Here is a 25,229-nt window from a genome sequence, read left to right on the forward strand (position 1 = left end):
GCAATAAATATTATTATTACTAAATTGAAAATTTATATAAATGTGCGAAGCGGATTGAATAAGTTGGTCTCATGCGAGCAGCTGTTAACAGCCGGCCAGGTTTGACGGTATTAAGATGTCAGATTTTTGATTGCATTCTCTTTTTGTTGTTATCTTCTATCTCGCATATTTTCTGTTCATTTACGCAGACGTATACACACACGCACACTAATTTCTTTGTGTTTTGGCAAAACGTCGATCAGCTTGATAACAAGATGGCGCATTGCACCATATGATTTGTAGCTGTTGTACAAATGAGACCACCTTTAATTGTTTCGCCATGCCAATGTACATTAAATACCAATAGAGCGCGCTCTAATCGTCAAAATCGCGAAAATCCATTTTTCATACTTTTCATACTTTCGTATGTATCACACGATTTGTACAACTTGCAGAGTTGCTATCTTCTATCTTTGAAAATACATATAGTGCAATAGCAGCTCTATTTTTTTAATTGGCAACACTGTTCATGACTTGCTATAACTTCGGCAGACGCTTTTATTAAGGGATTGTGTTGAAAGAAAAAGCTTTTTTTATAAAGCGAAGAACAAGAGGTTATTGCAATCTTCAATCCCTAAAGGAAGCCGGCATATTTGCAAACAGTATTAATTTTTATTTCTCAGATTTTGCGTCATTGTTGAATCTCATTTGGAAAAAATGGCAGTCTGGACACCACTTGAATCAAATCCTGATGTGAGTTAACCTAAAAATTTTCTTTAATAAGTTGTCCTTTCTTTTGGCGCCCGCCTGTCTGGAAAATGCCGGCGCCTATGTAAATGACTCATGTAAGTGCAATAAAATTATATATTTTGTAGGTGTTGACCAAATACATTCATACATTGGGTGTTGCCAAGGAATGGACTTTAACTGATGTCTGTGGCTTGGAGCCAGAAATGTTAGAATGGATTCCAAAACCAGTAAAATCTATTATTTTGTTGTTCCCATGTTCTGAAAAAGTAAGTATAAATAGCATACAGGTACAAAAATTTGTACATAGTGGATAAGTAGATTGTTAAAAATTTTAGGTTTTTTTTGCACTTCCCGGTACAATCAAATGAAAAGGAATGATTATTTTTAATTGGGATCTCCAATATTGTTAGCCTGGCAACAACAACGTTGCTGTTGTTGTTGCCAGGGCCACTGCAGTAATAATTGTTCGTTTGTATGTAAATAGGTGATAAGTGTCTTGTGTTGCATTGAACGATTCGAGTTAAGTTTGCTGAACGATCCGGATATTAGTTAGGGCGTCTTTCTATGCAGGTTTTCTTCATCCACTGCAAAATGTGAAGTTCCTCCGCCCAGCGCTATATTCGTTCGGTATGATAATGGGTCTTGCAAACCCGATTTGCATTAGGCAGTTGGGGGTGGATCGTCTGGATGTTATCAAGTTGGATTCTTAAATATTCAAATATTCTTATCCATAGGAAGGCTTTCAACTGGATCAGTTGGAAATTGGGATGATTCCTCTGGTGGAATGTTAGGCAAAATTTCTTAATCAGAAGTTCCTTACGATTCTTAACCTCAAGGATTTGGTCTTCTCAGGTTTCTCCATTGTTTAGGTTTCTCCATTGTGTCTTGCTCCCTCTTGTGGCTCACACTGGATCTCAGTAATTCATCGCCTGTCAGCCAATCGTCTTCAAGGTTAACAAATGCGTTTCGTTGTCCTTTATATGCGCCCCAATTGCTATCCGCTAAAGATTTGCTGACCTTACTTGTTTAAGCTTATTGCCGACCGTTGTAGCATAGGTTAACATTGAGAAGAGGTCGAGTGTCAGCACCAAAATGCTTTAGTGTTTTATTTACGAAATGCATTATCCATCGACCATAACTAAAAGCTAAAAGCGACCTCAATCGGTAAACAGTATCGCAAATAGTTTTATGGGCGAGATTTTCAGGTAATGGCTGTTAAAAGATTACGCTAGATGTTCGAGGTAAATATTTATTTGATCCGACAGCCTTGTATAGGTCACTCGTATTTTTCTTGAGTCTACTTTTTAATACCTCTCATTTCATACCCATATTGAAGAACAATTTTGGTTGGTGGTTTGGTGCTTTATCTCCTGGGGCGAGGGTATAAGGCCACATTATACCCTCGTGGGTATAAGGCCACATTATACCCTCGTGGGTATAAGGCCACATTATACCCTCGTGGGTATAAGACCACATTATACCCGTGTTCATAAGGACTTTTTAGGGGGCGAATCTCTTTGTTGTTGTTGTAGCCACATTTTTATGTGGAGGCAGCGTACTTGGCGAGGATCTTGTACGTGAGCAAATTCGTTCCGGTCCACGGGATTGATCGCCGCTAGAACATGGTGGTCATTGGTTATTTAAAGGCGCCAATAACACGCCTTGTGATATCGAGGACCATAAACACTCAGTATTTATGCAAGAGCCGATGCCGCCCGGTTTCTTACTGAGAATCTCCGCTCGATACCGCTGATCGTGTGCGACTGTCGTTGTAGCTACTCCGTATGGAGCATTCCACTATCCGCATCCTGTGAAGTTCCATACTGTTTGGTGCTCACAGGTATCCCTTGCCGGGGCGAATCTCTTTACTCACATTTAACCATAAAATGACACGCATTTAACATTTATTTTAAACCCATTATTTAAACTCCTTTTCGTTAGTATGAAAAGCATCGTGCCGAAGAAAATGAGCGTTTGGCCGCCGAGGCTCAGGATCATCCCAAGTCGTTATTTTATATGCGCCAATTTACATCAAACGCCTGCGGCACTGTGGCCTTGATTCACAGTGTGGCTAACAATGCAGAGTAAGTTGTGGAATATTCAAACATACGCACATAATGTTCTTAGTGAAAACTAAATATTGTAAAAAAAATCACAGCATTAAAATGGAAGATGGAGCTCTAAAGAAATTTTTGGAAAAGGCTAAAGATCTTACTCCAGAGGAAAGAGGCAAGGCCCTGGAAAATGATGAGGGAGTTACTGAGAGTCATCAGACCCTGGCACAGGTAAGCGATTAAAAAATGTGTCGAAATAACTTCAGTGATCCCATTACTGCTGTTTATAATTTAAAATAAGATCAAGAATAAGTGAAAGAAATCACCTACCATTTCATCGAAATTTCTTAAAATTGTTAATACTGTTTAAAGTTTTTTTTTTGTTTTAGCATTTAATTGAACAATAATTTAAAAAATTAGCACCTCTTTCTCGACTCAACATATTCTCTTTTATTCATAATGTACCATATTAGGAGGGCCAAACTGCAGCCGATTCTGAGGAAAAGGTCTATCACCATTTCATTGCTCTAGTCAATGTTGGGGGTACCCTATACGAATTGGACGGACGTAAATCCTTTCCCGTCAAACACGGATCGACCACCGACGAGAGTTTTGTACAGGACGCTGCTCGCGTATGCAAGGAGTTTATGGCAAGAGATCCAGAAGAATTGCGTTTTACTGTCATGGCTTTGACTGCAGCACAAAATTGAAAAATTGCATTACTATACCATTAAGTCTTTTTACATTCGCATAAATCGATGAGTTTTTTTTGTTATTTGGTTTTTTATACTATATAGAGATTTTTATAGGTAGTCTCTCTAAACTAAAGAATGCTATGTGCTTTTTTCATTTATATGCTTATTCAATGTTGTATAAATAAAATAAATGCTTAATTTTATAGCAATTTGGTTAGCTATTGTTTTTATTTGCTGTTTCCTCTTTAAAATATAAAAATAAAGCGCTGACATATGCATCAACATATTGGGGACATTCCCATAAAGAAGTCCATCGAATAAGTTCGGATTTGGATGTGCAATGGGGAATGTTTTCTGGAAAGAGAATACAATATATTTTGTAAGAAAGTTTTCAACAAATGCATAAAGAGAGATTGAAGAATTTCAAGTGAAGTCAACTATTGTCAGATTATGTTATGAACCGTTGAGTGGAGCGAACGTTTTGTTAGTTCACTCCGCAAGAATTCTCCTGTAACTCGTAATAGGTAATTATTTTTGGAAGAAAAATTTAAGTCACTCAAGGTTAGCTGCGATAGAGGTATCCATCAGGTGGTTGATGATCTGCGTCTGCTTCCAGTGGAGCGGAATATCTAGAGCCCGGGAGTAGGCTTAGAATGGACTCCAAAGACCCAACAGCTGCGGTTATGGTATCAGGCCGTAGCATGTTGTCTCCTACTGAAACCTCGACTGGTGGGGTGGCTGCTCCAGGCTCCAATAGCCGACAGACAACTGGTCAGCAGGGGCTTTTGACGAAGGCACCTGTTTCGAGTCTCAAGGACAAGGCCGAACCTATTCTTTCTTCGCATGCCTAAAATTTGCCTAGGCCATTGGCCCTACCCGGCAAACCAACACGCTCTTAAAGAGGTTGGAATTATAGAAGACGCAACGCTCTCAGGTTTATTGAGAGGCTTGGTGCGAATGATCCTAAGACTCTCACTAATGGGGAGAGACACCCCTAAATTGGGCTCGGGAATTTGCTACACAGGCAACCCTAAAGACTACACGTCTAGATTCGGAAACTGAACCGCAGTCAGCCAAAAGGCTGCAGTCACCTGGAGGGCATCCCATGCCTAAAAGAACAAGGGCGAACAATAGTAAGATGGATCAAAGAACCTTTGCTAATGACGCTAGGGACAGTTTGGTGATGGCAGTTGCATACCTTGGAGCATGCTTGAATACCAAGAATTGCCTCAGATTGAAATCGATACTTGGAAGACTAAGGGAATGTAGTCCCAATCTTTCAACCAAAGACTGGAAGATTGGATAAGGCTGATGGTGACCGGAGACATGCAGTATTCGTACTCTACAAGTCCGAAAGGGTTGTGTCCTACGGATTCAACAAGTTGAAACTGAATGTCTATAGGGGTTGGGAAATCAGGAGACGACGTAGCAGTTGTTGCTGAACACTTGCCTCAGCAACTATCGACCATATCGCTAAAGTCTGATGGATTGCAGGAGACTAAAAATCCCCCTGCCACAATCGAGATAGGAGGGGATGGCATCGAAACGGGACCCGAGTAGCCCTGTATGAGTGGGTCATCCAGTTGCATTATAAGTTGCAATCTGGCGATTTGTAATAAAGGCCTTAAACCGACATTTATTACCAGGAACAGGCAGGAGATACTAGATATTACCTTTGTATCGGAAGATATAAGTGCAAGAATATGCGACTGGGAAGTGTTAGATGACCACGGCTTCTCTGGTCATCGTTATATTATTTTCAGCCTTGGAGAAAATACTGCAGTAGTGGTCCCTCGGCTAAACGGAAGAAAGGCGGATTGGGATAAATTTTATCACAAATTCTGCACGTCTATCCCTTCTAGACCAGAAAAGAAATTGGAAACTACGGAGGATATAGACGAAGTGATCAATCGGATCACGAAGGCCCTGAATGACTCACTTCTGTCAGCATGCCCTAGTGCCAAGCCAAGGGGCAAACAGCGACCAACATGGTGGACCCCAGAGCTCGTTGGTCTAAGGAGAACTGCAGAAAACTCTTCAACAGAGCAAAAGCCACAAGAGCACCACCCGATTAGGACATCTATAAGGCTGAGCTAAGGAAATATAAGGGCAAGGGCTGAGAAGGCTCAGAACAAATTCTGGGTAGAATTCTGCAGTTCCGTGGAGGATACATCTGAGGCCTCTAGACGAAGGAAGATTCTATGCTCGAGACCTTTGACGGTGGGGTATATTCAGAAGTCAGAGAATGTATGGACAATGTATAGTGAGGAAACACTAGAACTACTCGTTGATAAACATTTCCCGGAAAATTCGTGGAAAAAATTCGTGGCGCCAGAAAAAGTTGTCACTGGTATGCATTCGTCGGAGACTATTAGGGAAATTATGTCTGAGCCGAAAATTCTTTGGGCGATAAGAAGTTTCGACTCCTTTAAGTCGCCAGGCCCTGATGCTATGCTATGCCTGATAGACTGGTTCCCTGGCTTAGGGAGGTATACTCTGCTTGTATCAGAATGTCATATATACCTGTGGGATGGAGGGACATGAAGGTAATTTTCATTCCGGTAGCAGGAAAACCCTTACACACGAAGGCGAAAAATTTTCATCCTATTAGTCCGTCATCCTTTATGCTGAAGACTCTTGAGATGTTGATAGAAACATATATTAGGGTAAAGGTCCTTGGAAATGGCATGTCTCGGCAGCAGCCTGCATATGGGTAAAGGCAATCCACTGAAATAGCCCTTCACGACCTAGTCGGCTACATAGAAGGTCCGTCAAGGAATATACAATGGCAGCATTTCTTGACATTGAAGGTGCTTTCAATAATGTAAAACCGACGGTGCTGTGAGCCTTCCAAAACTATGTGGCCTAATCTAGATTTGGCTAGAACGGACGTCTCAGTCGGAGTCTGATGGAAGACTGCCACTTAAACCTAATCTAACTATTGTCAATATATCGAAGCAAGCGTCTTTAATTTCTTAAATCACAATCTTGCCTTTGGATCAAACTAAGCAATAAAGAAATTTTGAACTGGCAATTGTCTGAGTCTGATTGGATGTTGCCTAAACCTATTTTCTTCTTTTATATTACTACATCACGAATGAAACTGAACCAATGAGCCAGAAATGAAACAAGATGTACAAATGAAGTATTCTTACCTGCTACAGCTTTTTTTACTTCAGCCTCCTTTTCATACCTATTTGAAAGATCTTCTAAGAACGCTATGTACTCTGGTAATTGCCAGGAACGGTAAAATATTACGTTGGAGCTACCGGGTGATTTACTTAAAGATTTTAACTGCCTAAGAGAATCTTTGGTTTTTACAGAAATGTCATGGCAAATTGAAGACAATATTGCTAAATTTTTACATTGCGGTTTCATTGCAGAGGGATATAATGTAAAGTCTTTAGATTTCTCTGAGGAATTTATGAGCTCAAATGCCTTACTTTTGATTGATTCTATGTGTAGGCATATTTGAACTCCCCGTTTTTCAGCCAAGTTCCATTTCTGGAAATGTTCCACTGTAGTCTTGATGATTGCTTCTAAACGAGAAATACATACTAATATGTTTGAATCAGAGGGCGCTATTGATTTGGTTCTTGGTGAATCTGAAAAGAGTATAGAAACATTATTATTATGGGACCATGAGACGGCACAATAGTATCGAAGTTGACGCACACCAGACTGGAGAGAGGGTTGTGTTTTGTTCTTCTGACGGTGACTCCGGAAAATTTTGCAGATTTTTATTTTTGCTCGCCATGAATTTGGCGTATTTATCGATCGATCAATGGTAAACAGCTGTTTGCAGCATGCTGAAGTACCAAAAGAAGCAACTGTTATATCATAAGGTGGAGTTATATACCTCGTGCATCACTAAAGTGAACTTGGCATGTCAAAAAAATTAAAATAGACTGGTTTGTATTGTATGAGTTACGAGTGGTACTACCAAGGTATATTCATTTACAGGTAGTGGCAGTTGCCCAACAACAACTGCACTACCTGTCAAAATCAGTAATTAGTGCAACTCTGATTTTATGTATGTTGCTAGTTCGCGCTATTTTTCGTTGTTTGTGTTATGGGTTGCCCAAAAAGTAATTGCGGATTTTTCATATAGTCGGCGTTGACAAATTTTTTCACAGCTTGTGACTTTGTAATTTCATTCTTTCTTCTGTCAGTTATCAGCTGTTACTTTTAGCTTGCTTTAGAAAAAAAGTGTAAAAAAAGTATATTTGATTAAAGTTCATTCTAATTTTTATTAAAAATGCATTTACTTTCTTTTAAAAATCCACAATTACTTTTTGGGCAACCCAATATAATACACGCACATAACCAAAACTCGTTGAAAGATAATGCACTTCACGAGAAAAAATAGTACTCAGCTGTTTACGCTACCTGGTAATTATGTCATGAGTACATCATTGTTATTAGCATTGGTGACCATCATGGTGCAATTAAGAAGTAACGTCATTAGCACAACTACAAAACGTTACCCACAACAACCTTGGGTGGCAAATGCCTAAAATTGAAATGTCAAAGTGGTTTTGGAAATAAACTTTGTCTAACAGCTTATCTCTTTCAAATGTGTTTTATATTTGTAATGTCATCATTATAACTCTGTTTTGCTGCTTATGAATAGAATATCGGATCACATAGAACGTGTTTTTAAGATCACAGCTGTGTTATGAAGCCTTTGACATTTAGATTGACCAAAAAATCAAAACAATAATAAAAAAATTGTACTCAGCTGTTCGCATGACCTCGCCTTATAGGTGCATCTTTGGTGACCATCAACCAGATTTAAAAATGTGGTCTCACGCTAACTGTAACGCTGTAGCCATTTGTTCGCGTGAGACCACCTATTTAAATCCGCCTTGACCTTAACCTAATCCTATTGCCGTTTAATATGGCCAAGCAAGGTTTCTTTTGCTTCAAAATCTATTATCTAAATAAATTTCCCTTAAAGCGCATATATTAACATGCTTTATAGAGATGTTCGATTGTACTAAAATAAAACACAGCATATATAGTGAACATCTGTTTGTAGCATGAAGAAATTGATCCAAGGTCGATTAAACGGTTTCACTTTAACAGTTGCTTAGTTTGGTATGTAAACAAAAGGTTTGACAATATAACAATTTGGCGTTGACAGTGACTATATAATCGCAAATTCGTTAATTTCGCGTGTGTGGTTTGCGGTGTTTGGAACCGTTTTCAATTGGAGTTGTTATTAAATTAAATTGGGAGAAAAAAAGTTTGCCGTAAACATTATAAGAATTTAATATTTTTCTTGTTTCGCCGATCGACCCTGAATAAAGTCTGTGGTAAGTTTTATTATAGACGACGATTGGGTTCCAACATGCAGTCATTACAAATGTGTGTGTCTCATGGATTAATGGATTTCTATTTGTTTGTTCAACGAAGATATTTTGCATATCGTTATGAACTTGAATTGGTTGTAAATTAATTTGCCTACTGTTTGGTGGATGATTTTCAAACAGGTTCAGTGAAAGAGTGATAGGCTCAAAATGTTCAATTTCAAGTCCACTGTTTGTTGCAGACATGTGAAATATGAAAGGATTTTGTAGCTTTAAGTCTGTCTGTTGCAAACCAACTTGACCAGATTGCTTTCTAGTTGACTGGAATGGTTGCTTTGTACTTACTGCAAACATGCAATCATACGGTTCTTCAGATGTTCATGGAGTTATTTATCTTTCTTTATTTTTATTGAAACGTAGTTTCTCAGGCATGTTTTCTTTTTGTGGTCAGATCAGTGTGTGGGAATTTTCATTTTCCCCTCTCCAAATTCAGTATGTGGACTTGTGAATATTGTTTTTTTTTTTAATTCCTCACAGAGGCAGCAGAAACTGTTTGAATGGGAATGAGTAGATCACACACCACTTATTACATTATTAAAAGCCCCTTTTCGCCAAAACGAATTCTCCTAGCCATAAAATTCGCTCCTATGTAGTCCCCTAAATAAGGCGCTGTAAATTGCCCCCCCATTGTGTAAGCATTGTGCGAGGCCATCGTAACGCAGAGGTTAGCATGTGTCCGCCTATGACGCTGAACGCGTGGGTTCGAATCCTGACGAGATCATCAGAAAAATTTTAGCGGTGCTTTTTCCCTCCTAATAATGACAACATTTGTGAAGATTACAACAAGGAGAATGCAAACAAAAATCTGACATCTTAATATCATCAAACTTGGCCGGTTGTAACCAGTTGTTCGCTCGAGACCACCTTTTTAAATCCGCCTTGACCTTCGTCTAATCTTATCGCCGGTTAATATGGCTAAGCAAAAACAAAAAAAATTCCGCGGTGGTTCCCCTCCTAATAATGGCACTAATGGGGTACTCTGCCATGTAAAACTTCTGTCCAAAGAGGTGTCGCACCGTTCGGACTCGGCTATAAAAAGGAGGCGCCTTATCATTGGGCTTAAACTTGAATCGGACTGCACTCATTGATGTGTGTGAAGTTTGCCCCTGTTCCTTAGTTAAATCTCCATGGGAAATGTTTGCATTTGCATTTTGTAAGCATGGTATTGACTGATTTCAAGATGAAACATGCCTGTAGTGCCTCAGCAGAAAGAAGCTCGGTGTTTCGACATTATGAGTGAAAACTACCCTGATACCCACCAATCAGTGATTTCAAAACCCTGCTGTCATCTGTAATATCCGGCTCGGTTCACCTATAGGGTATGTCTCCCAGATGTGTTCTAAGGTTATCTGATCCTTAGAAGGCGACCTTTGGAACCTGGAGGACTTGTTCATCTCCAGCATCGATTCGCAAGAATTCTTGAGGCTGTCTTTGCCTAATTTACCTCGCCCTTGTACTTGTACTAAACTTAGACAGAAACTCTAAACAAGATAGAGTTTTTGTCTAAGCCGGTCCGTTCCAAAACAAAAAAAAAAAAGACATTTTTGTTCTCATAAATATTCAAAATGGATGTAGCCAGCAAGTTTGAAATAACTCAAGATACCTGGTATCACTGAGATTTTTAAGAGTTTCGTCCTTCGAACCTATTAATTTGAAAAGTCGGAACATTGCCTATATTACAAATTCCCAGGCCCCGATATAGTGTTAAATCATATCCGATCTTGAGCTCGCACTTTCTATTCTTTAGGTGGCTTTCTGAGTCATCGTCAAGTAACGCCTTCCGAATCAAGGCACTGTTCTCCATCGTCTAGCTTCATGGAGTCCTCTTTTGTACTGGTGAACAAAAATCGTTGACTTCGCAGTATAGATTAAAATGTAACGATTCCTGAAGTACTTCACCAGACTTTATTCTATGGGGTTTTGACAGAGTAATGAATGACCCAATCTAGATTTAAAAAGGTATACCGATTTGCTTTCACTGGCTAGAACAGAGGTCTCAGTCATTGTGTTCGTCATGACAATCGAAACATGATGACAGACCGAATGTTGCAGTTAACAACTTCTGCAGAAGCTGTGAGGACGTCGAGGAGGAAGAAACTTCAGAACATTTGCTGTGTGTGTCTCGCACTGGCGGTCGGAAGGAGTTTTACTTTAGGTTGTAATTTCTTTGAGTACTTGTTTGATTCGCAAGTTGTTGTTTCAACTGTAGGAACTAGAAGGCATCTTCCTTCTCATTTTCTTGTTGTATCACAAATTAAAATTTCATCAAAATAGGATGAAAATGCTCCTTTTATGGGCTCAATGCTCTATATCGGGAGATCGGTATATATATGGCAGTTAAATCCAAATACGGTCCGATCTGTACCACATTTGACAGGAATGGGTAGGGGTCTACCAGAACACACTGTGCCAAATTTCATCGAATTCGGGAAATAAATGGAGCTTTTATGGCCTTAATACTCTATATCGGGAGATCAGGTGGTCGGTCTAAGTGCAGCCATATCCAAATATAGTCCGAACAGAACCGCACTTCACAGAAATGAATAGGGGTCTACTAGAACTCACTGTGCCGGATGAAAAGTGACCAATTTATTGCCTTAAGACTTTAAGTCTGGAGATCGGTCTATATAGGTGCTATATAGAACTAAAATCCGATTTTATGAGATCAAAAGATCAGGTTTATATAAAAAGAATGCAAAGTTTGGAAAATTGTTTATACCTAAGATAGCTGCAAAATTATAAATACCCAGCTTTTGGATATAATTGGGTAAATACCCGGATATTTACCCAATTTACCGGGTAAATACCTTTTGGGTATTTACCCATCGTCCATCTCTACCCATGAGATTTCCACTAAAGAACAGGGGGAGACCTAATTTTCAAATGCGTGGCCTGTCACGAGGAAAGATCTTATAGTTTGGACTTTTCTGAATCTTTGGATATTTGTACATAAAGCCTTGTGATTCTAAATAATTAAGGCGTTTTTTTCCCCGAATCACACTCTCGGATGAATGGAGCTTTGTCTCATGTTCATGAATATGTTTTAATAGTTCCAACGATCAATGAATATTTCAGTAGGAGATATAAAGAAATGTAACCTTAAAATTGTTTTTGTTGTATTTTATATTGAAGTAAATTCCTTTTTGGTTTGTTCGGCTCGAGGTCACGAAAACAATTCTTATTGTTTTTGAGTATTGCTTTTTTTTATTGAAAAATCCAATATTTCGAAAACCACCGGTTTTCTTCCTCAGAGATTATGACATTTTTATACATTTATACTTTAATATAAAAAAAAACAAATATTTATTCTTCTCTTTTTTCAATAATTACATTATTCTCAAGAATTTCAAACAACTTTCTTCTAACAATGTAAAATTTATACTAAAGCTCTCTCTCTATTACCTATACTTATGTATCAAGCTCCTATACAGTAGAAGTAAAAACATTTTTGTGTTTTTTTTAATGCTATTATTGCTACATAAATGAGTCTTTAAGGACGTGTGACGCTACTATTAAATAATTCATACTTGATGTTTTTATGAGTTCACAAAAATATATCGTAACTGTTTAGTTATATTTTTAGTCATTTTTTGGTTTAGAAGAATATCTAGAAAATGTTTAATTTTGATCTTTTTTGATTGTTGACTATTTGCCAAAAAAATGAACACTTACACTGACACCCTAAAATAAAATTAGCAACAAACAAATGACGTTGCTGCGGACAAATAAAATTTTACCGAATACAACATTGTTGAGGTTAAAAAAAAAAAAAAAACAATAGAAAAAATCAACTTAAAAGACCACCTTTAAATATCGGACTATATTTGGTATATTGAATTTGGAGTTATGGCTCAAAATTTTTGGATTGATCATTTTCACAGTGCGCCTGAACTAACTTTAAACAAAAATACCTTACACCTAGAAAATTATTTGAGATTCCGTATATTCAATAATCACAGACAAAAAACTAAAATAGTCTGTGGAGAGGTTATTAAAAAATCCACACATTCGTGCGCATACTGATTTTAGGCAAAGATGGTTTCCAATTATTGTGGAACCCTTAAATATTGCCTGAGCCAACAAATTTTTTGCATGTGTTTAGGGGACAAACAAAGTAAAAAAGAACCAAAATTCACTTTTTTCACATTTTTTACTTCCAAACTGTATAACATTGACCTGAATTATAAAATGTTGGCGTATACTGCAGCAATTTGTAGATTTCTTCACCAATATTAATCATGCATCAAAATGAAAATGGAACCACAAATGCCTTCGTAAATCGCAAAATACGAAGTCAATCTCGGCTAAAATTTCAAGAAATAAAAATTTCAAGAAATAAAAATTAAAATTCAAATATTTCCACAACCAGTAAATATATCTATCCACTAAAAAGTATTTTGGTGGAACAATTTTTCGAAATGCCGAGGTGACCAATTTTAGGGCCCGGCCAAGAGGTGGCCAGACCACTTAGGATCTTGAAAATTTGCAAATGATCTCGATAACAGCTCAACTCGGGCCATTTCAAACTTTGCAGAGTTATCTCTATCCATTCTCAAATGACATTTTTTTCGATTCTATCCCACTGTGCGACGCTCCTGAGCGGATTTATTTAAAATTATCTCCACAGATTATTTAGTTTTATAGTTTGCTTGCTTCTATACATTAATTTTTATACCCTCCACCATAGGATGGTCATTTCTTTTGTAACACCTCGAAATATGCGTCAAAGACCCCATAAAGTATATATTTTCTTGATCGTCATGACATTTTTAAACGATCTAGTCATGTCCGTCCGTCTGTCGATAGCACGCTAACTTTCGAAGGAGTAAAGCTAGACGCTTGAAATTATGCACATATATATCTTATTAGTGTAGGTGGGTTAAGATTGTATATGGGCCAAATCGGTTCATGTTTCGATGTAGCTGCCATATAAACCGATCTTGGTTTTTGATACACCCGGCCGAAGTTGGCACACTTTTACTTGTTTCTGTTTGTTTTGTAGAGAGAAGACGCTTTATATGCGTTTTAAGTGAAATTTTCATTATAAATGTCAACTTAAGCGGGTGTTATATGTACTTCAAAGCAGAAAATTTTTCTTATACAAAATTGCAAAACCCCTTTGAGTTCTCACAATGCAAAGTCCAGATCACCCATTAAGGTTGATATTTTTCTTATCTCATTTTTAACCTAAACTCATACAAAAAAGTTTTTCTTCAAACAATATTTGCAGCTTCCACATTATTCCACAAAATTAAAATTTGGAAAGCATCTTTGCCTGAAATATGTATTTTTGTGAAGATATTCAGTACGCAGTACAGTCGAAACTGCATAAGTGAAACGCTAAAAATACACCAATTTAACTCTACTAATCCGTAATTTTCAGTTTAGCGCAATTCGGATAAATGAAATAAGTTTCCAGTTAAGCAATTCCACATAGTTTTACTTATCGCTGACATCGTCCGCTGATGATTTTCCTTGGTCGAAAATGAAATCGCGATTCAGATAGAAACTCAAATGCTTCTAGCAACAACACGTTTTCACTTATGCGATTTCAGTTTCAAATAAAAAAAAAAAACTTTTTCACTTTAGAGGTATTTTCAGTTAAGCGATTTTCACTTAAGCGAATCCAAGTTTCACTTAAGCGTTATTTTTCACTAAAGCGTATTACAGTTATGCGGTTTCGCTGTATTTATTTTTTGTTTTCTGCAAAACACAGAAAAAATCATTAAGAAATCTTTAATTGTTTTTTTTTTTCTTAGAATTCTTTTAATTAGTCGTACTTTGTGCACAGGAATTTTCAAAGTGGATATATACAAAAATCTCTCCACAAATTACTTTAGTATTTTTCTCGTCTATGAACATTGAAAATTCAGAATGTCAAATAATTTTCTAGATGTGAGACCTTTTTATTAAAAGTTGGTTCAGGCACACCGTGTTGTATTTACGCTGGCCGTTGTGCACGATAACTCAAAATCGGTCTGCCTATTGGCTTTGTCTTGTAAAGATATCACAGAGATATCCCAGGAAATTGTAAAGCGGAAGAGCTTGCGAGACTAGGAACTACCCTAAAATTCCAGGAATACTGGAATCTGGGTATGTCTTTGCGACATGTAAGCTAAGTTTTCAGGACCAGGCATAAAGGACAACGAATGATAGATGGTCACAAAGAGGGGGCTGTGCGCATTCCAAAACTATGTGGTCTAAACTAGACTTGAAGAGGTCTACCGCTTTGTTGTCATTGGCTAGAACAGACGTCTCAGTCATTGTGTTCGTCATGAGAGGTTACTGTCTAAGCGGAAAACATGCTGACAGAGTGAAGGTTGCCAGCAACGACTTTTGCAGAAGCTGTGACGACATCGAAGAAGAAGAGACTAAAGAACACTTTCTGTGTGTGTGTCCCGCATTGGCAGTCAGAAAGATTTCCACATTAGGTTCTCATTTCTTCGACAAATGAGAGCCCAATAACTTGCGGATGTGAACATTCGCAAGTTATTGGGCTTTTTAGATCGATCTGGGCGGTTCAACGGTAGGAACTAGAAGGCATATTCCTTCTTCTGTTCCTGTGGTATCAGAATGGACGAAAACGTCGTGAGTCTGATGGCAGACTGCCACTTAAACCTAACCTTAAATGTTATAAGCTGGTGTCTGGACCCATGTGTCTTTCTCGGATCTACATTGTCGTTTGTGTTATTCAAATGCATATAATAACTGATACAAAAGTTTTAAAGTATGATTCGTACTCTGCTATCAAAGTCCCTTATGGTAATTTAGATTTTTGAAAATAATGTTATACTTTTAACGAACCACATTTTGCAAATGTCTACCGAATCCTTTCAAAGTTTTGCAATTTTTACATTTTCAATCGATCATGTTCACATAGGGAATTTTAAAAGCTATGTATAAAATTCCAATTAACTTTTTATTTCCTTTATATAACTGTCAAATAAACATACTTTAAAGCATGCAAAATAGAGGACGCGGACAAAATACTCATTTTCAAACAAAAATTTTGTTTTTTTTACGGTATGCGTTTGGAATTTATACCCCATTTTTTCTACGTCCTTATTTTTCCGCTTTTCACACTTTCTGCGTAACATTTTTCAAAATATTTTTTTTACTTTGAAATTATAATTAAATAAATTAAAAAACATATTCTGTGTACTCATAGTTTGCCTAAATATTGTCGATCACGAATATGCTTAATATCCAGTGTACGCCGCTATTTTGGTGTTGGTATCTATGAAATGGCAACAGCTGAACGAAATGCATTATTTTTGCACTCTCTGTAGGCAACACCATTACAAACGAAAACTGCACCCGGTTGTGGGGTTACATTTTTTTTGGACAGACATGTCGAAAAAATGGTACACTTTCTTAAACAATTGAAATTACCATAATTTTGAGTCCCATATTGTCCAGATTGAAAGGGGGTTTGTGGCGGCCGCTGATGCTTGTTCACAAATTCCAATAACAGATTTCTTAGATTATATAAAAAATCTTATAACAGCAGTAATTTTCAGCAGACAAAAACTGCTGTTTTAGCAAACATTTTTTCTGTTTTGAATAGCAAATTTGGTTGAGTCTACATTTATTTGAGAGAGGAACAGAAACTCACAATTATTATTATTAAATAAAAATTTAAATCGTATCGTATAAATATACTAAAAGAGGTTTACTCCTCTTCCTTAATGTGAGAAGTTTGTCCCTGATCCTTAATGGAATGGATATGGGACAATTTGCATTTATTTATCAAAAATATTTAATTTTAAGATTGGTCTTCGACAATTTTTTTTAAATCCGTTCCATTGTACATGTAGTCAAGGCTTATAGCTTGCAATCAAGGCTTTTTACAGAATTAAAAAATTACGAACTTTGGAAGATACATTTTGATTTTAGACCACAGTGCGGCGGGGTCTAATCTAACTCAAATGCCTGCTACTCTAGTTTTTATTTATAGATGTTGCTCAACCTGTATGTAACTGAAACGTTTTAAAATAATAGAAAAACTGAAATAACGAATTGGTATTCGAATTCTTATGTCAACCATGCAGCCCGCCATAAAATTAACCGTCAATACCGATGATAACAATAGTCGGGAATCGGTGTAGCTCAAATATAATCTATTAAATGAGAACACACAACGATTTAACATTTCATACTAAGGCAATAATTTGGATATAAATTTCAACAGAATTAGCAGCAAATATGGGGTTTACCTATATTAACATCCTTAGGTCATGGGAATAAACAAAATTCTTGTTATTCCAGGTATATTGTAGGTAATGTAGCATTTCTAGCTGTAACATTTGTAATGTTTTTTGTTAGATAGTGATGAGCACCTGAGTAAAGTTTTACTCACATTCAAGAAACAAATTAGTTAGAAATAGTTGTAGCAAATGTCAAAGAGATGTTACATGAACACTTTTCTCATATCAAAATGTGCTTGACTCGACTGGCTCAATTGTTGAAGGAAGCACACCTTGCCTCCATCATATAATTATTGCCCACTAAATGGACTATACAACAAACTCTGTGCCAGGAGTGCCGAAATACAACTGAAGCCAAGAAATCAGGTACAGAATAACCCTGCAGACAGTATCAACGGGCTAAGCAGAGAAGAGGTATCGACAGAAAAGGAGAGAAAAAACGTCTATTCCCCAGGAAGAAGAGAGAAATTTAAAGACAATAGAATCGAGATTAGGAATTGAATCGAGACTACATTAGAAATTAGAATGAAGTCCAAAAATTTTACCGAAGAATTGCACATCAAACTGATGGCTTTAGCAATGACATATCCTAATGCAGAGACAGAGAAGGAAATCTGCTAACGGAAATGAAGAGGAGACTTTTCCCACCAGTTGGCATCGGATTCGTATACGCGAGCGAGGTTATTGCAGCACAAATGACGATATGGAATGTATAGCGCGTGGTTATTATGAGGCGAGGGTACCGGTAACTCGATTGGAGAACAATAAGGCACCAGGAGTCGATGGTTTACCAGCTGAACTATTAAAAACCTGAGGCGAAACCCTCATGTGGTGTATGCCTTGGCTCATCTGTGGAAACGATGTAGAATAAGACATTCCTGATGATTGGCATCTCAGCATACTATATCCTTTTTTTTTGGTGTTGTTTAAATAAAACTACCTCGTTATGCCTTTTTTTCTAATAACCTCTTCCAAATTTTCACCTAGGCGTAATGTATGTCCCTCGGATGTCCCCGACACAATTTTTTTTATCATTAAGTCTATAGATACATATATCCTTACAGACTAATATAAATATACATATATACAAACAACATTGATATTTAACTAGGATTTAAATATAGGATAATTTTTCTTTTAATGAGTATCTATCTTCAGTAAGATCAAAAAGATGATAATTTAAACAAATACGACGAAAAGGATCATTATTTGCAAAATCGCTTTGATGATATTGAATATTAAGCAGTTGAAAATTTCTCGTTGCTCTTGAAGGAACGTTAATATTAAGCCGGCTCAACAAAAATTCGGACTTTAAATCATTTGAGATGAAAGTGATGTTCAACATTATCCTGTGGCTACTAAGAGTAGGGAGCTTTTTTAAATTTAATCTAAACGTATAGAAAGGAAGTGTATGATAATTCCAACCACGATTACGAAGGTAAAATAGTAGAAATTGTTTCTGTACTGACTCGATTTTATTACTGTGAATAGTATAAACCGGATCCCAAATAACGGATCCATATTCAAGTGTACTTCGGACAAGAGAAATATATAAGTTCTTAGTAACTGAAGGATCATCAAATTCTTTACTCCATCTTTTCATAAATCCAAGAGAACCAAAAGATTTATTCACCATTATAGAAATATGTTGTCTAAAATTCAATTTACTATCTAATAGGATGCCAAGATCTAAAAAAGTTTCTTCTATGTCAATTTCACGACCGTTAGGATGATAACTTTTTGACAAGTGTTGTCTTCTATAGAAATACATTAATCTACATTTCGAGATATTAAGTTCCATTAAATTTGCAGTACACAATAAACTAAAGTTATCAAGATCGGATTGTAACAAATCCTGCTCAGAAGGAACACAGAGCGATTGGAAAATGTTGACGTCATCAGCATACATTAAGATTGAAGAATTTTTATTAACACAAGGTAAATCATTTATAAACAGATTTAAGAGAATTGGACCCAGTTAACTGCCCTGTGGAACATCAGATTTCATAATAATTGACTTGAGAAAAATAATCGCCGAAGTGTACATTATGAACACGTCCAGATAAGTAAGAATTAACCCAATTTAATAATACAGGAGAAAACCCGATTTTACCGAGCTTAAACAAAAGTAGGCCATGATGGACTTTATCGAACGCCTTACTAAAGTCTGTATATATAGCATCAGTCTGTTTTCTCTGCCTAAATCCATCATTGATAAGAGTTTCTAACTGTAAAAAATTTGTAACAATTGATCGAGCTTTACAAAACCCATTTTGCGCATCTGAATAAATTGAAGAAACTTGATGGAGATGTTATCAGTCATAATCTTTTCAAGAAGTTTTGGTGTAGTACTTTACTTTGCAATTCCTCTATTATTTGATACATTGAACCTACTTCCAGATTTAAATAGGGGAATAATATTGGATTTCTTCCATAGTTCAGGTACAAGGCCTAATTTTATAGATCTAATGAAAATCTCGGTTAAAGGAAATTTAAGGTGATCAGCGCAAAATTTAAGTACATTAGCGGGTACCCCATCAGGGCCTGGTTTAAAAGAGCATTTTAGAGATTTCAAGTTATTAGAAACGGTATCAATAGTTATTCGAGGTATACTTATGAAAGAGGATTGAAGAATCTCGTACGGATATTCAGAGTTGATATCAAACATTTTATCAGAATATGTCGAGGCAAAAAAGTTTGCAAACATGTAACAAATTTCTTTATTTCCTTCGGCGATTAGTGAACCATGTTTAAGGGTATTAGGAAAAGTGCAACATCTTCGCTTCTAATTAACAAATTTATAATTTTTTTTGGATTTGATTTCACTAGTTGCTTCATGGAGCATAAATAATTACGGTAGGCAATATTGTTTTCGGTATTATATTCCGACCTAGAAATTGAATACATGGAAAATCCATAGAAGGACCAGATATTTTATATTATAACAGGCATTTTATATTATATAACTTGTTTTTTCTATTCTTAAGTTTTGGAGTATTCCAAGGAGGTCCAGTCAAAGTCCGTTTTGAGTTTTTGGGAACAGAACTAGAAAAACATGTAAACAGTGTATCATAAAAATACGCAACACCACCATTATTAGATTTTAATACATACTCTCAATCGATATTGGATAAAAGACTATTCAATTTAACATAATCTTTATTTTTTTTTTAAATTTTTTTTTGTTTCGAGCCGAGCTGGATGATCGGACATGCAAATGGAAAAGGAAAGGAAATATTAGGTGTGATGGATTCAAGGGATGAACAGATGAACAAAATCACTTGCCTCTTAAGTTTATGAAGAGATGGAATAAATATTTTTGTATAAATAGTAGGATGAAACTTGTCTTCTGGTAACACTAAGTAATTCAAGAATTTATGCAAACATCATCAGGCTGATTAACGAAAATGAGATCTAATAATTTGTTCTGAGTATTGAATATAGGATTCACTTAAAACATACCATAATTAAGCAAAGGTTAAATTTTATCACTACTTCAAGATTAGCAAAAACTGGTACGAGAACACTGCTGACAATCTGTTGATTACACGAAATTGATGGTAAATTGAAGTCGCCAAATGCAAGTAAGAAATCAGAGGGTTTACATAACTTAAAACAGATATCATAGCAGCTAAATGACTATCATAAATAGTAGAAGACGAATTTGGTGCGATGTAGGAGCACCATAGCGCAGAGGTTAGCATGTCCGCCTATGGCGGTGAATGGCAGGGTTCGAATCCTGGCGAGACCATCAGAAAAAATTTTCAGCTGTGATTTTCCCCTTCTAATGCTGGCAACATTTGTGAGGTGCTATGCCATGTAAAACTTCTCTCCAAAGAGGTGTCGCACTGCGGAACGCCGTTCGGACTCGGCTTTATAAAGGAGGCCCCTTATCATTCAGCTTAAACTTGAATAGGACTGCACTCATTGATATGTGAGAAGTTTGCCCCTGTTCCTTAGTGGAATATTCATGTGCAAATTTGCATTTGTAGAAGCATGTAACAAATAAAAAGGAACTCTTTATACGTACTTTCACTGCTAAAAATTTAATATTATCAATATTAGGTAAGTGAATTATTTCATAAGTAAATTCTAAAGAAATTGCGAACAAAAGTCCTCCTCCAGCTTTTTTCGACTTACTATTACTCGCCATCAACTGTTCGAGCGCACTAGGCCACACGATTTCCTTAAGCACGTGAACATACTACAGTGTGTTTCAATTTCACTCACGTGATTTACGTGTGACGCCACAAATTCATGTCACGCGAACATCTTTGGCTCACATCTAAATTCTAATTTTGTAACATTATCAGCAAAAAGTAAGGTACAGTGAGCAGTGGGGATGGAGGAAATCGATTTGAAATAAGTAAAAATCATTGAGCATGTTAAATATGGAATAGATAAAATCGTATTAATCACTGAATAAAACAGTAACGGCTTCTATCTAAGCTAATTGTATTTTTATGGCCGCAACACTGATACTCAATCAATTCAAAAGTTAAGACATCGCAGACAATGAGAGTTTTTTTTGCAAAAACAATCGAGAACACAGGCTCACACCAACAGCGAAGAGACGCGGTCTCAGCACATTGCTAAATATAGTTGAATGACATAATAAAACACAATGTTTTATTTATTTACTTTTATTTATGTTAATGTCTTTGCTGAACAAAATTCACTTCATTCTGCCATAGTCATTCAGCAAACATGCATATCCACCGATATTTGCTTATGTACAGAGAAAAAACGTTTCCAAAGCGCTATATATTCATGTTCTGTAATTTGTTTAGACATTTTTGGTGCGAAGAGTACACTACGTTAGAAAAGTTGGTCATGGAGGAAAAGAACAATAATTACGAGACCAGTCATTTGTAATATATAATGTACATGATCCATATGTATATTCGATATATGCTGTAACGACTTTAAGTTTGCTGATTGTAAATGGGTTATATCGGCCCTGTTTTGATATATTTAGGTGCCATATTAACCGATCTTGGATCTTGACTTCTTGAGCCACTAGAGGGTGCAATTCTCGTCCGATTTGACTGAAATTTTGCATAAGGCGCTTTATTATGACTTCCAAAAACTCTGCTGAGTATGACTGAAATCGGTCCATAACCTGATATAGCTGTCATGTAAACCTTTTTGAGGTCTTGACTTCTTGAGCGTCTAGAGGGCGCAATTCCTATCCGATTTGGCTGAAATTTTGCACGACGTGTTAAGTTATGACTTCCAACCACTGCGCTAAGTATGCTTTAAATCGGTCCATAACCTGAATATAGCTGCCGTATAAACCGATCTTGAATTTTGATTTCTTGGTCCACTAAATGGATCAATTCTTATCCGATTTGGTTGAAATTTTGCATGATGTGTTTTGTTACAACTTCTAACAGCTGTGTCAAATTTGGAGGCTCAAGAAGTCAAAATCCCAGATCGGTTTAAATGGCAGCAGCTATATTAGGTTAGTGTCAGATTTGAACATCACTAACCTGATATAGCTGCTGCCATTTAAACCGATCTGGGATCTTGACTTCTTGAGCCTCCAGAGGGCATAATTATTAACCGATTTGGCTGAAATTTTTAACAACGGCTTCTCCCATGACCTTCAACATATCTGTTAAATATGATCCGAATCGGTCTATAGCCTGATACAGCTCCCATATAAACCGATCTCTCTATGTTACTTCTTGAGCCCCTAAAGGGCTCAATTCTTACTCGAATTGGCTGAAATTTTGCACAATGAATTCTACTACCTATGGTCTCCAACATTCAATCCAATTAAGGCCCGAATTGGACCATAACTTGATCTAGCTCCAATATTAAATCAATTTTTTATCCTTTGTTTTCCCTAAAAAGAGATATCGGAAAAAGAACTCGACAAATGCGATCTATGGTGGGGGTGGAGGGGAAATTAGCACGCTTTTACTTATTGGATCTATTGAGGAGCTATTTCAACAAAATCGGTTTTAAATCTTCAGACCTCATTTTTTGGACCATGCATATATAGAGCTTGAGTCTGAGTGAGTTAGCATCATGTGAGATGCTGACTCACTCAGACTCAGAATTTACGAAGAGGGAACCAGTTTTCGGGCCCTTACCATCAATTTAAGGATTTATAAAATCAACGGTAGAGTTGCTCTCACTTTTGCTCGTGATGCTAAAAATAAAATAATGATGTAGACATCTCTCCAGCAGGAAGATGACACAGGTTCCGAGAACGTCTTGTCGTGGCTAGTCGAGGCAATGAAAACTAATTAAATGATACAGCCCCCACGGGTTGAAACTCTGGGCCCCGATTTGTGTGATTCGCAACTGCTGTCGCGGACAATCAGCTGTATCGAATGGAGATTATCAGTGAGAGGCCGGCCGGCACCGGCTTTTGCTTAAATACTGACTGCCTCTGATATTCGATATGACAAGGCGAGTTATTGCAAATTTTGCCCATGAACATTTCACTAAGGAAAAGGGGCTAACTTCTCACATATCAATGAGTGCAGTCCGATTTATGTTTAAGCTCAATGATAAGGGGCATCCTTCTTATAGCCGAGTCCTAACAGCGCAGTTCGATACCTCTTTGGAGAGAAGTTTTTTATATGGCAAAGTACCTTACAAAAGTTGCCAGCATTAGAAGGGGAAACTATCGCTGAAAAATGTTTTTCCTAATGGTCTCGCCAGGATTCGAACCCGGGCGTTCAGCGTCAAAGGCGGACATGCTAACCTCTGCGGTACGGTGGCTTCCTTTAAATTATATTGGCGCCTTTAAATAACGTTCCCGTGCGAAACACTTTTTCTAGCCTCAAATTCTACTATTGATGGAAATCTAATTGTTGCTAGATACTACGCGGCCAGAGAGAACTGGTCTAGGTGCCTATATTGAGGAGAGGACTGGAGGAGAGAACCCAGATACCGAGTTCTATTTCCTCTTGCTGACCATAGCAACACTGCTTCAGTTGGTACGGTTACGATAGTAAACGGCTTTTAGGGCGATAACAACCAAGGTGGTAGGGTCATGAACTGTCTTAGAGTGTAAGGAGGAAATTGATTGACCAAGGTGGTAGGGTCATGAACTGTCATAGAGTGTAAGGAGGAAATTGATGCCTTCTCTGAAAATGGCGTTATCGTAAAAATCTAAAAAATATTGCAGACCAGGGCCAATAACTTGAGATGATGCAGTGTCAATGCTAGAACGTCGAGGGGGAACATTTTTATGGACAGTAAGCTATCCAATAGGCAACTAGCAACCAAGATGGTAAAGTCACACACTGCCTTGGAGTTATCGCCTTCACTGAACATAATAAAATCTACATCGATTTGGTGCCGGTCCATAGTGGAGTAAAGGGGAATGAAAGGGTAGACATTTTGATTGTAAGAGTCAGAGGACTGGTATCAATAAACTTGGTGAATGTGAAACCTTTCATGACTGTCCAAGTCAAGGGGCGTGGTCGACGTATTAGGGAACCCACTTAGGGCATAATCAGGCATTCGATTGGGGAATGCCTCGTATAGATTGCCTTTCATGATTTTAGAGCGCACGTCAAGCCGATGACTGGCTTAGACATATGTGGCATAAGACGTACTGAATAATTAAAATAATAATTAATGAATAAGACCGTTAAATTTTACCCTACATAAGGGGTGCATTCATAGAAACATAGAAAATGTCTGCTGATTATAACAAACAATATCTGCTGACTGATTGCAATTGTACTGCTGTTTTAGCAAAATGTTTGGATTTTAATACAGCAGGCTGACTGCTGCAAACTGTGTTGTTTGTTGAAAATGTCTGCTTGTCTATTTGTTATGGGATTGCTAGGCAAATGCAAATTCGCCCATAAACATTCCATTAAGGAACATGAGCAAACTTCTCACATATTAATGAATATTGTCCAAGTTTCAGCTCAATGATAAGAGGTATTTTGATTTTGTCGAAAACTTTTTTAAAGGCTTCAACAATCTGAACCTGTATTTTAAATTTTTATGCTCTGCACCACTACTGCGGTACTGTATATTATAACCGTCGGTCTGCCTTACCTGCTGTCCATGTTAATTTGTGTACAAACTACAGGTCGCAATTTTCATCCTATCGTCTTCAAATTTAGCACATGGATTTTTTTTTGGTGTAGAGACGAAGCCCATTGAAAAATCGGTTCAGATTTGGATATAGCTACC

General features: G+C 37.1%; 3 protein-coding genes across 5 annotated transcripts in view; 2 read left to right on the plus strand and 1 right to left on the minus strand.

The window, feature by feature from the left end:
• Positions 1-516: 516 nt before the first annotated feature.
• LOC106084094 (ubiquitin carboxyl-terminal hydrolase) lies at positions 517-3,687 on the plus strand. The gene is made up of 5 exons (XM_013247564.2): positions 517-732; positions 855-995; positions 2,671-2,813; positions 2,888-3,014; positions 3,257-3,687. The coding sequence occupies exons 1-5, from the start codon at positions 697-699 to the stop codon at positions 3,491-3,493; spliced, it is 684 nt and encodes a 227-aa protein (XP_013103018.1). The 5' UTR covers positions 517-696; the 3' UTR covers positions 3,494-3,687.
• LOC106084095 (uncharacterized) lies at positions 3,673-7,422 on the minus strand. 2 transcript variants are annotated; one of them, XM_013247567.2, is made up of 4 exons: positions 7,154-7,422; positions 6,922-7,083; positions 6,634-6,831; positions 3,673-3,832 (listed from the first exon to the last, which is right to left on the minus strand). In XM_013247567.2, exons 1-4 carry the CDS (start codon positions 7,233-7,235, stop codon positions 3,693-3,695), a joined length of 582 nt encoding a protein of 193 aa, XP_013103021.2. In that variant the 5' UTR covers positions 7,236-7,422; the 3' UTR covers positions 3,673-3,692. The 2 variants fall into 2 exon arrangements, with proteins under 2 accessions (XP_013103021.2, XP_013103020.2); XM_013247566.2 differs by having other exon boundaries at positions 6,634-7,083; positions 7,154-7,419.
• A 1,214-nt stretch (positions 7,423-8,636) lies between these two features.
• Positions 8,637-25,229, plus strand: part of LOC106084096 (tudor and KH domain-containing protein homolog) — a 75,072-nt gene continuing 58,479 nt past the window's right edge. For both annotated transcript variants that reach the window (XM_059364860.1, XM_013247570.2), the window contains exon 1: positions 8,637-8,796. The gene's annotated coding sequence lies outside the window, so the exon portion shown is untranslated. The remainder of the gene's footprint in view (positions 8,797-25,229) is intronic.

Source organism: Stomoxys calcitrans, chromosome 3 (genome assembly GCF_963082655.1).
Source record: "Stomoxys calcitrans chromosome 3, idStoCalc2.1, whole genome shotgun sequence".
Classification (NCBI taxonomy): domain Eukaryota; kingdom Metazoa; phylum Arthropoda; class Insecta; order Diptera; family Muscidae; genus Stomoxys; species Stomoxys calcitrans.

Coding starts and splice junctions, on each gene's coding strand:
- LOC106084095 (XM_013247566.2), bottom strand. CDS start 7,235: ATGGCGAGCAAAAATAAAAATCTGCAAAATTTTCCGGAGTCACCGTCA. Junction 7,084..7,153: donor AACCCTCTCTCCAGTCTGGT/GTGCGTCAACTT, acceptor TACTCTTTTCAG/ATTCACCAAGAACCAAATCA. Junction 3,833..6,633: donor AGTAAAAAAAGCTGTAGCAG/GTAAGAATACTT, acceptor TTCTCTTTCCAG/AAAACATTCCCCATTGCACA.
- LOC106084094 (XM_013247564.2), top strand. CDS start 697: ATGGCAGTCTGGACACCACTTGAATCAAATCCTGAT. Junction 2,814..2,887: donor AGTGTGGCTAACAATGCAGA/GTAAGTTGTGGA, acceptor AAAAAATCACAG/CATTAAAATGGAAGATGGAG. Junction 3,015..3,256: donor GTCATCAGACCCTGGCACAG/GTAAGCGATTAA, acceptor GTACCATATTAG/GAGGGCCAAACTGCAGCCGA.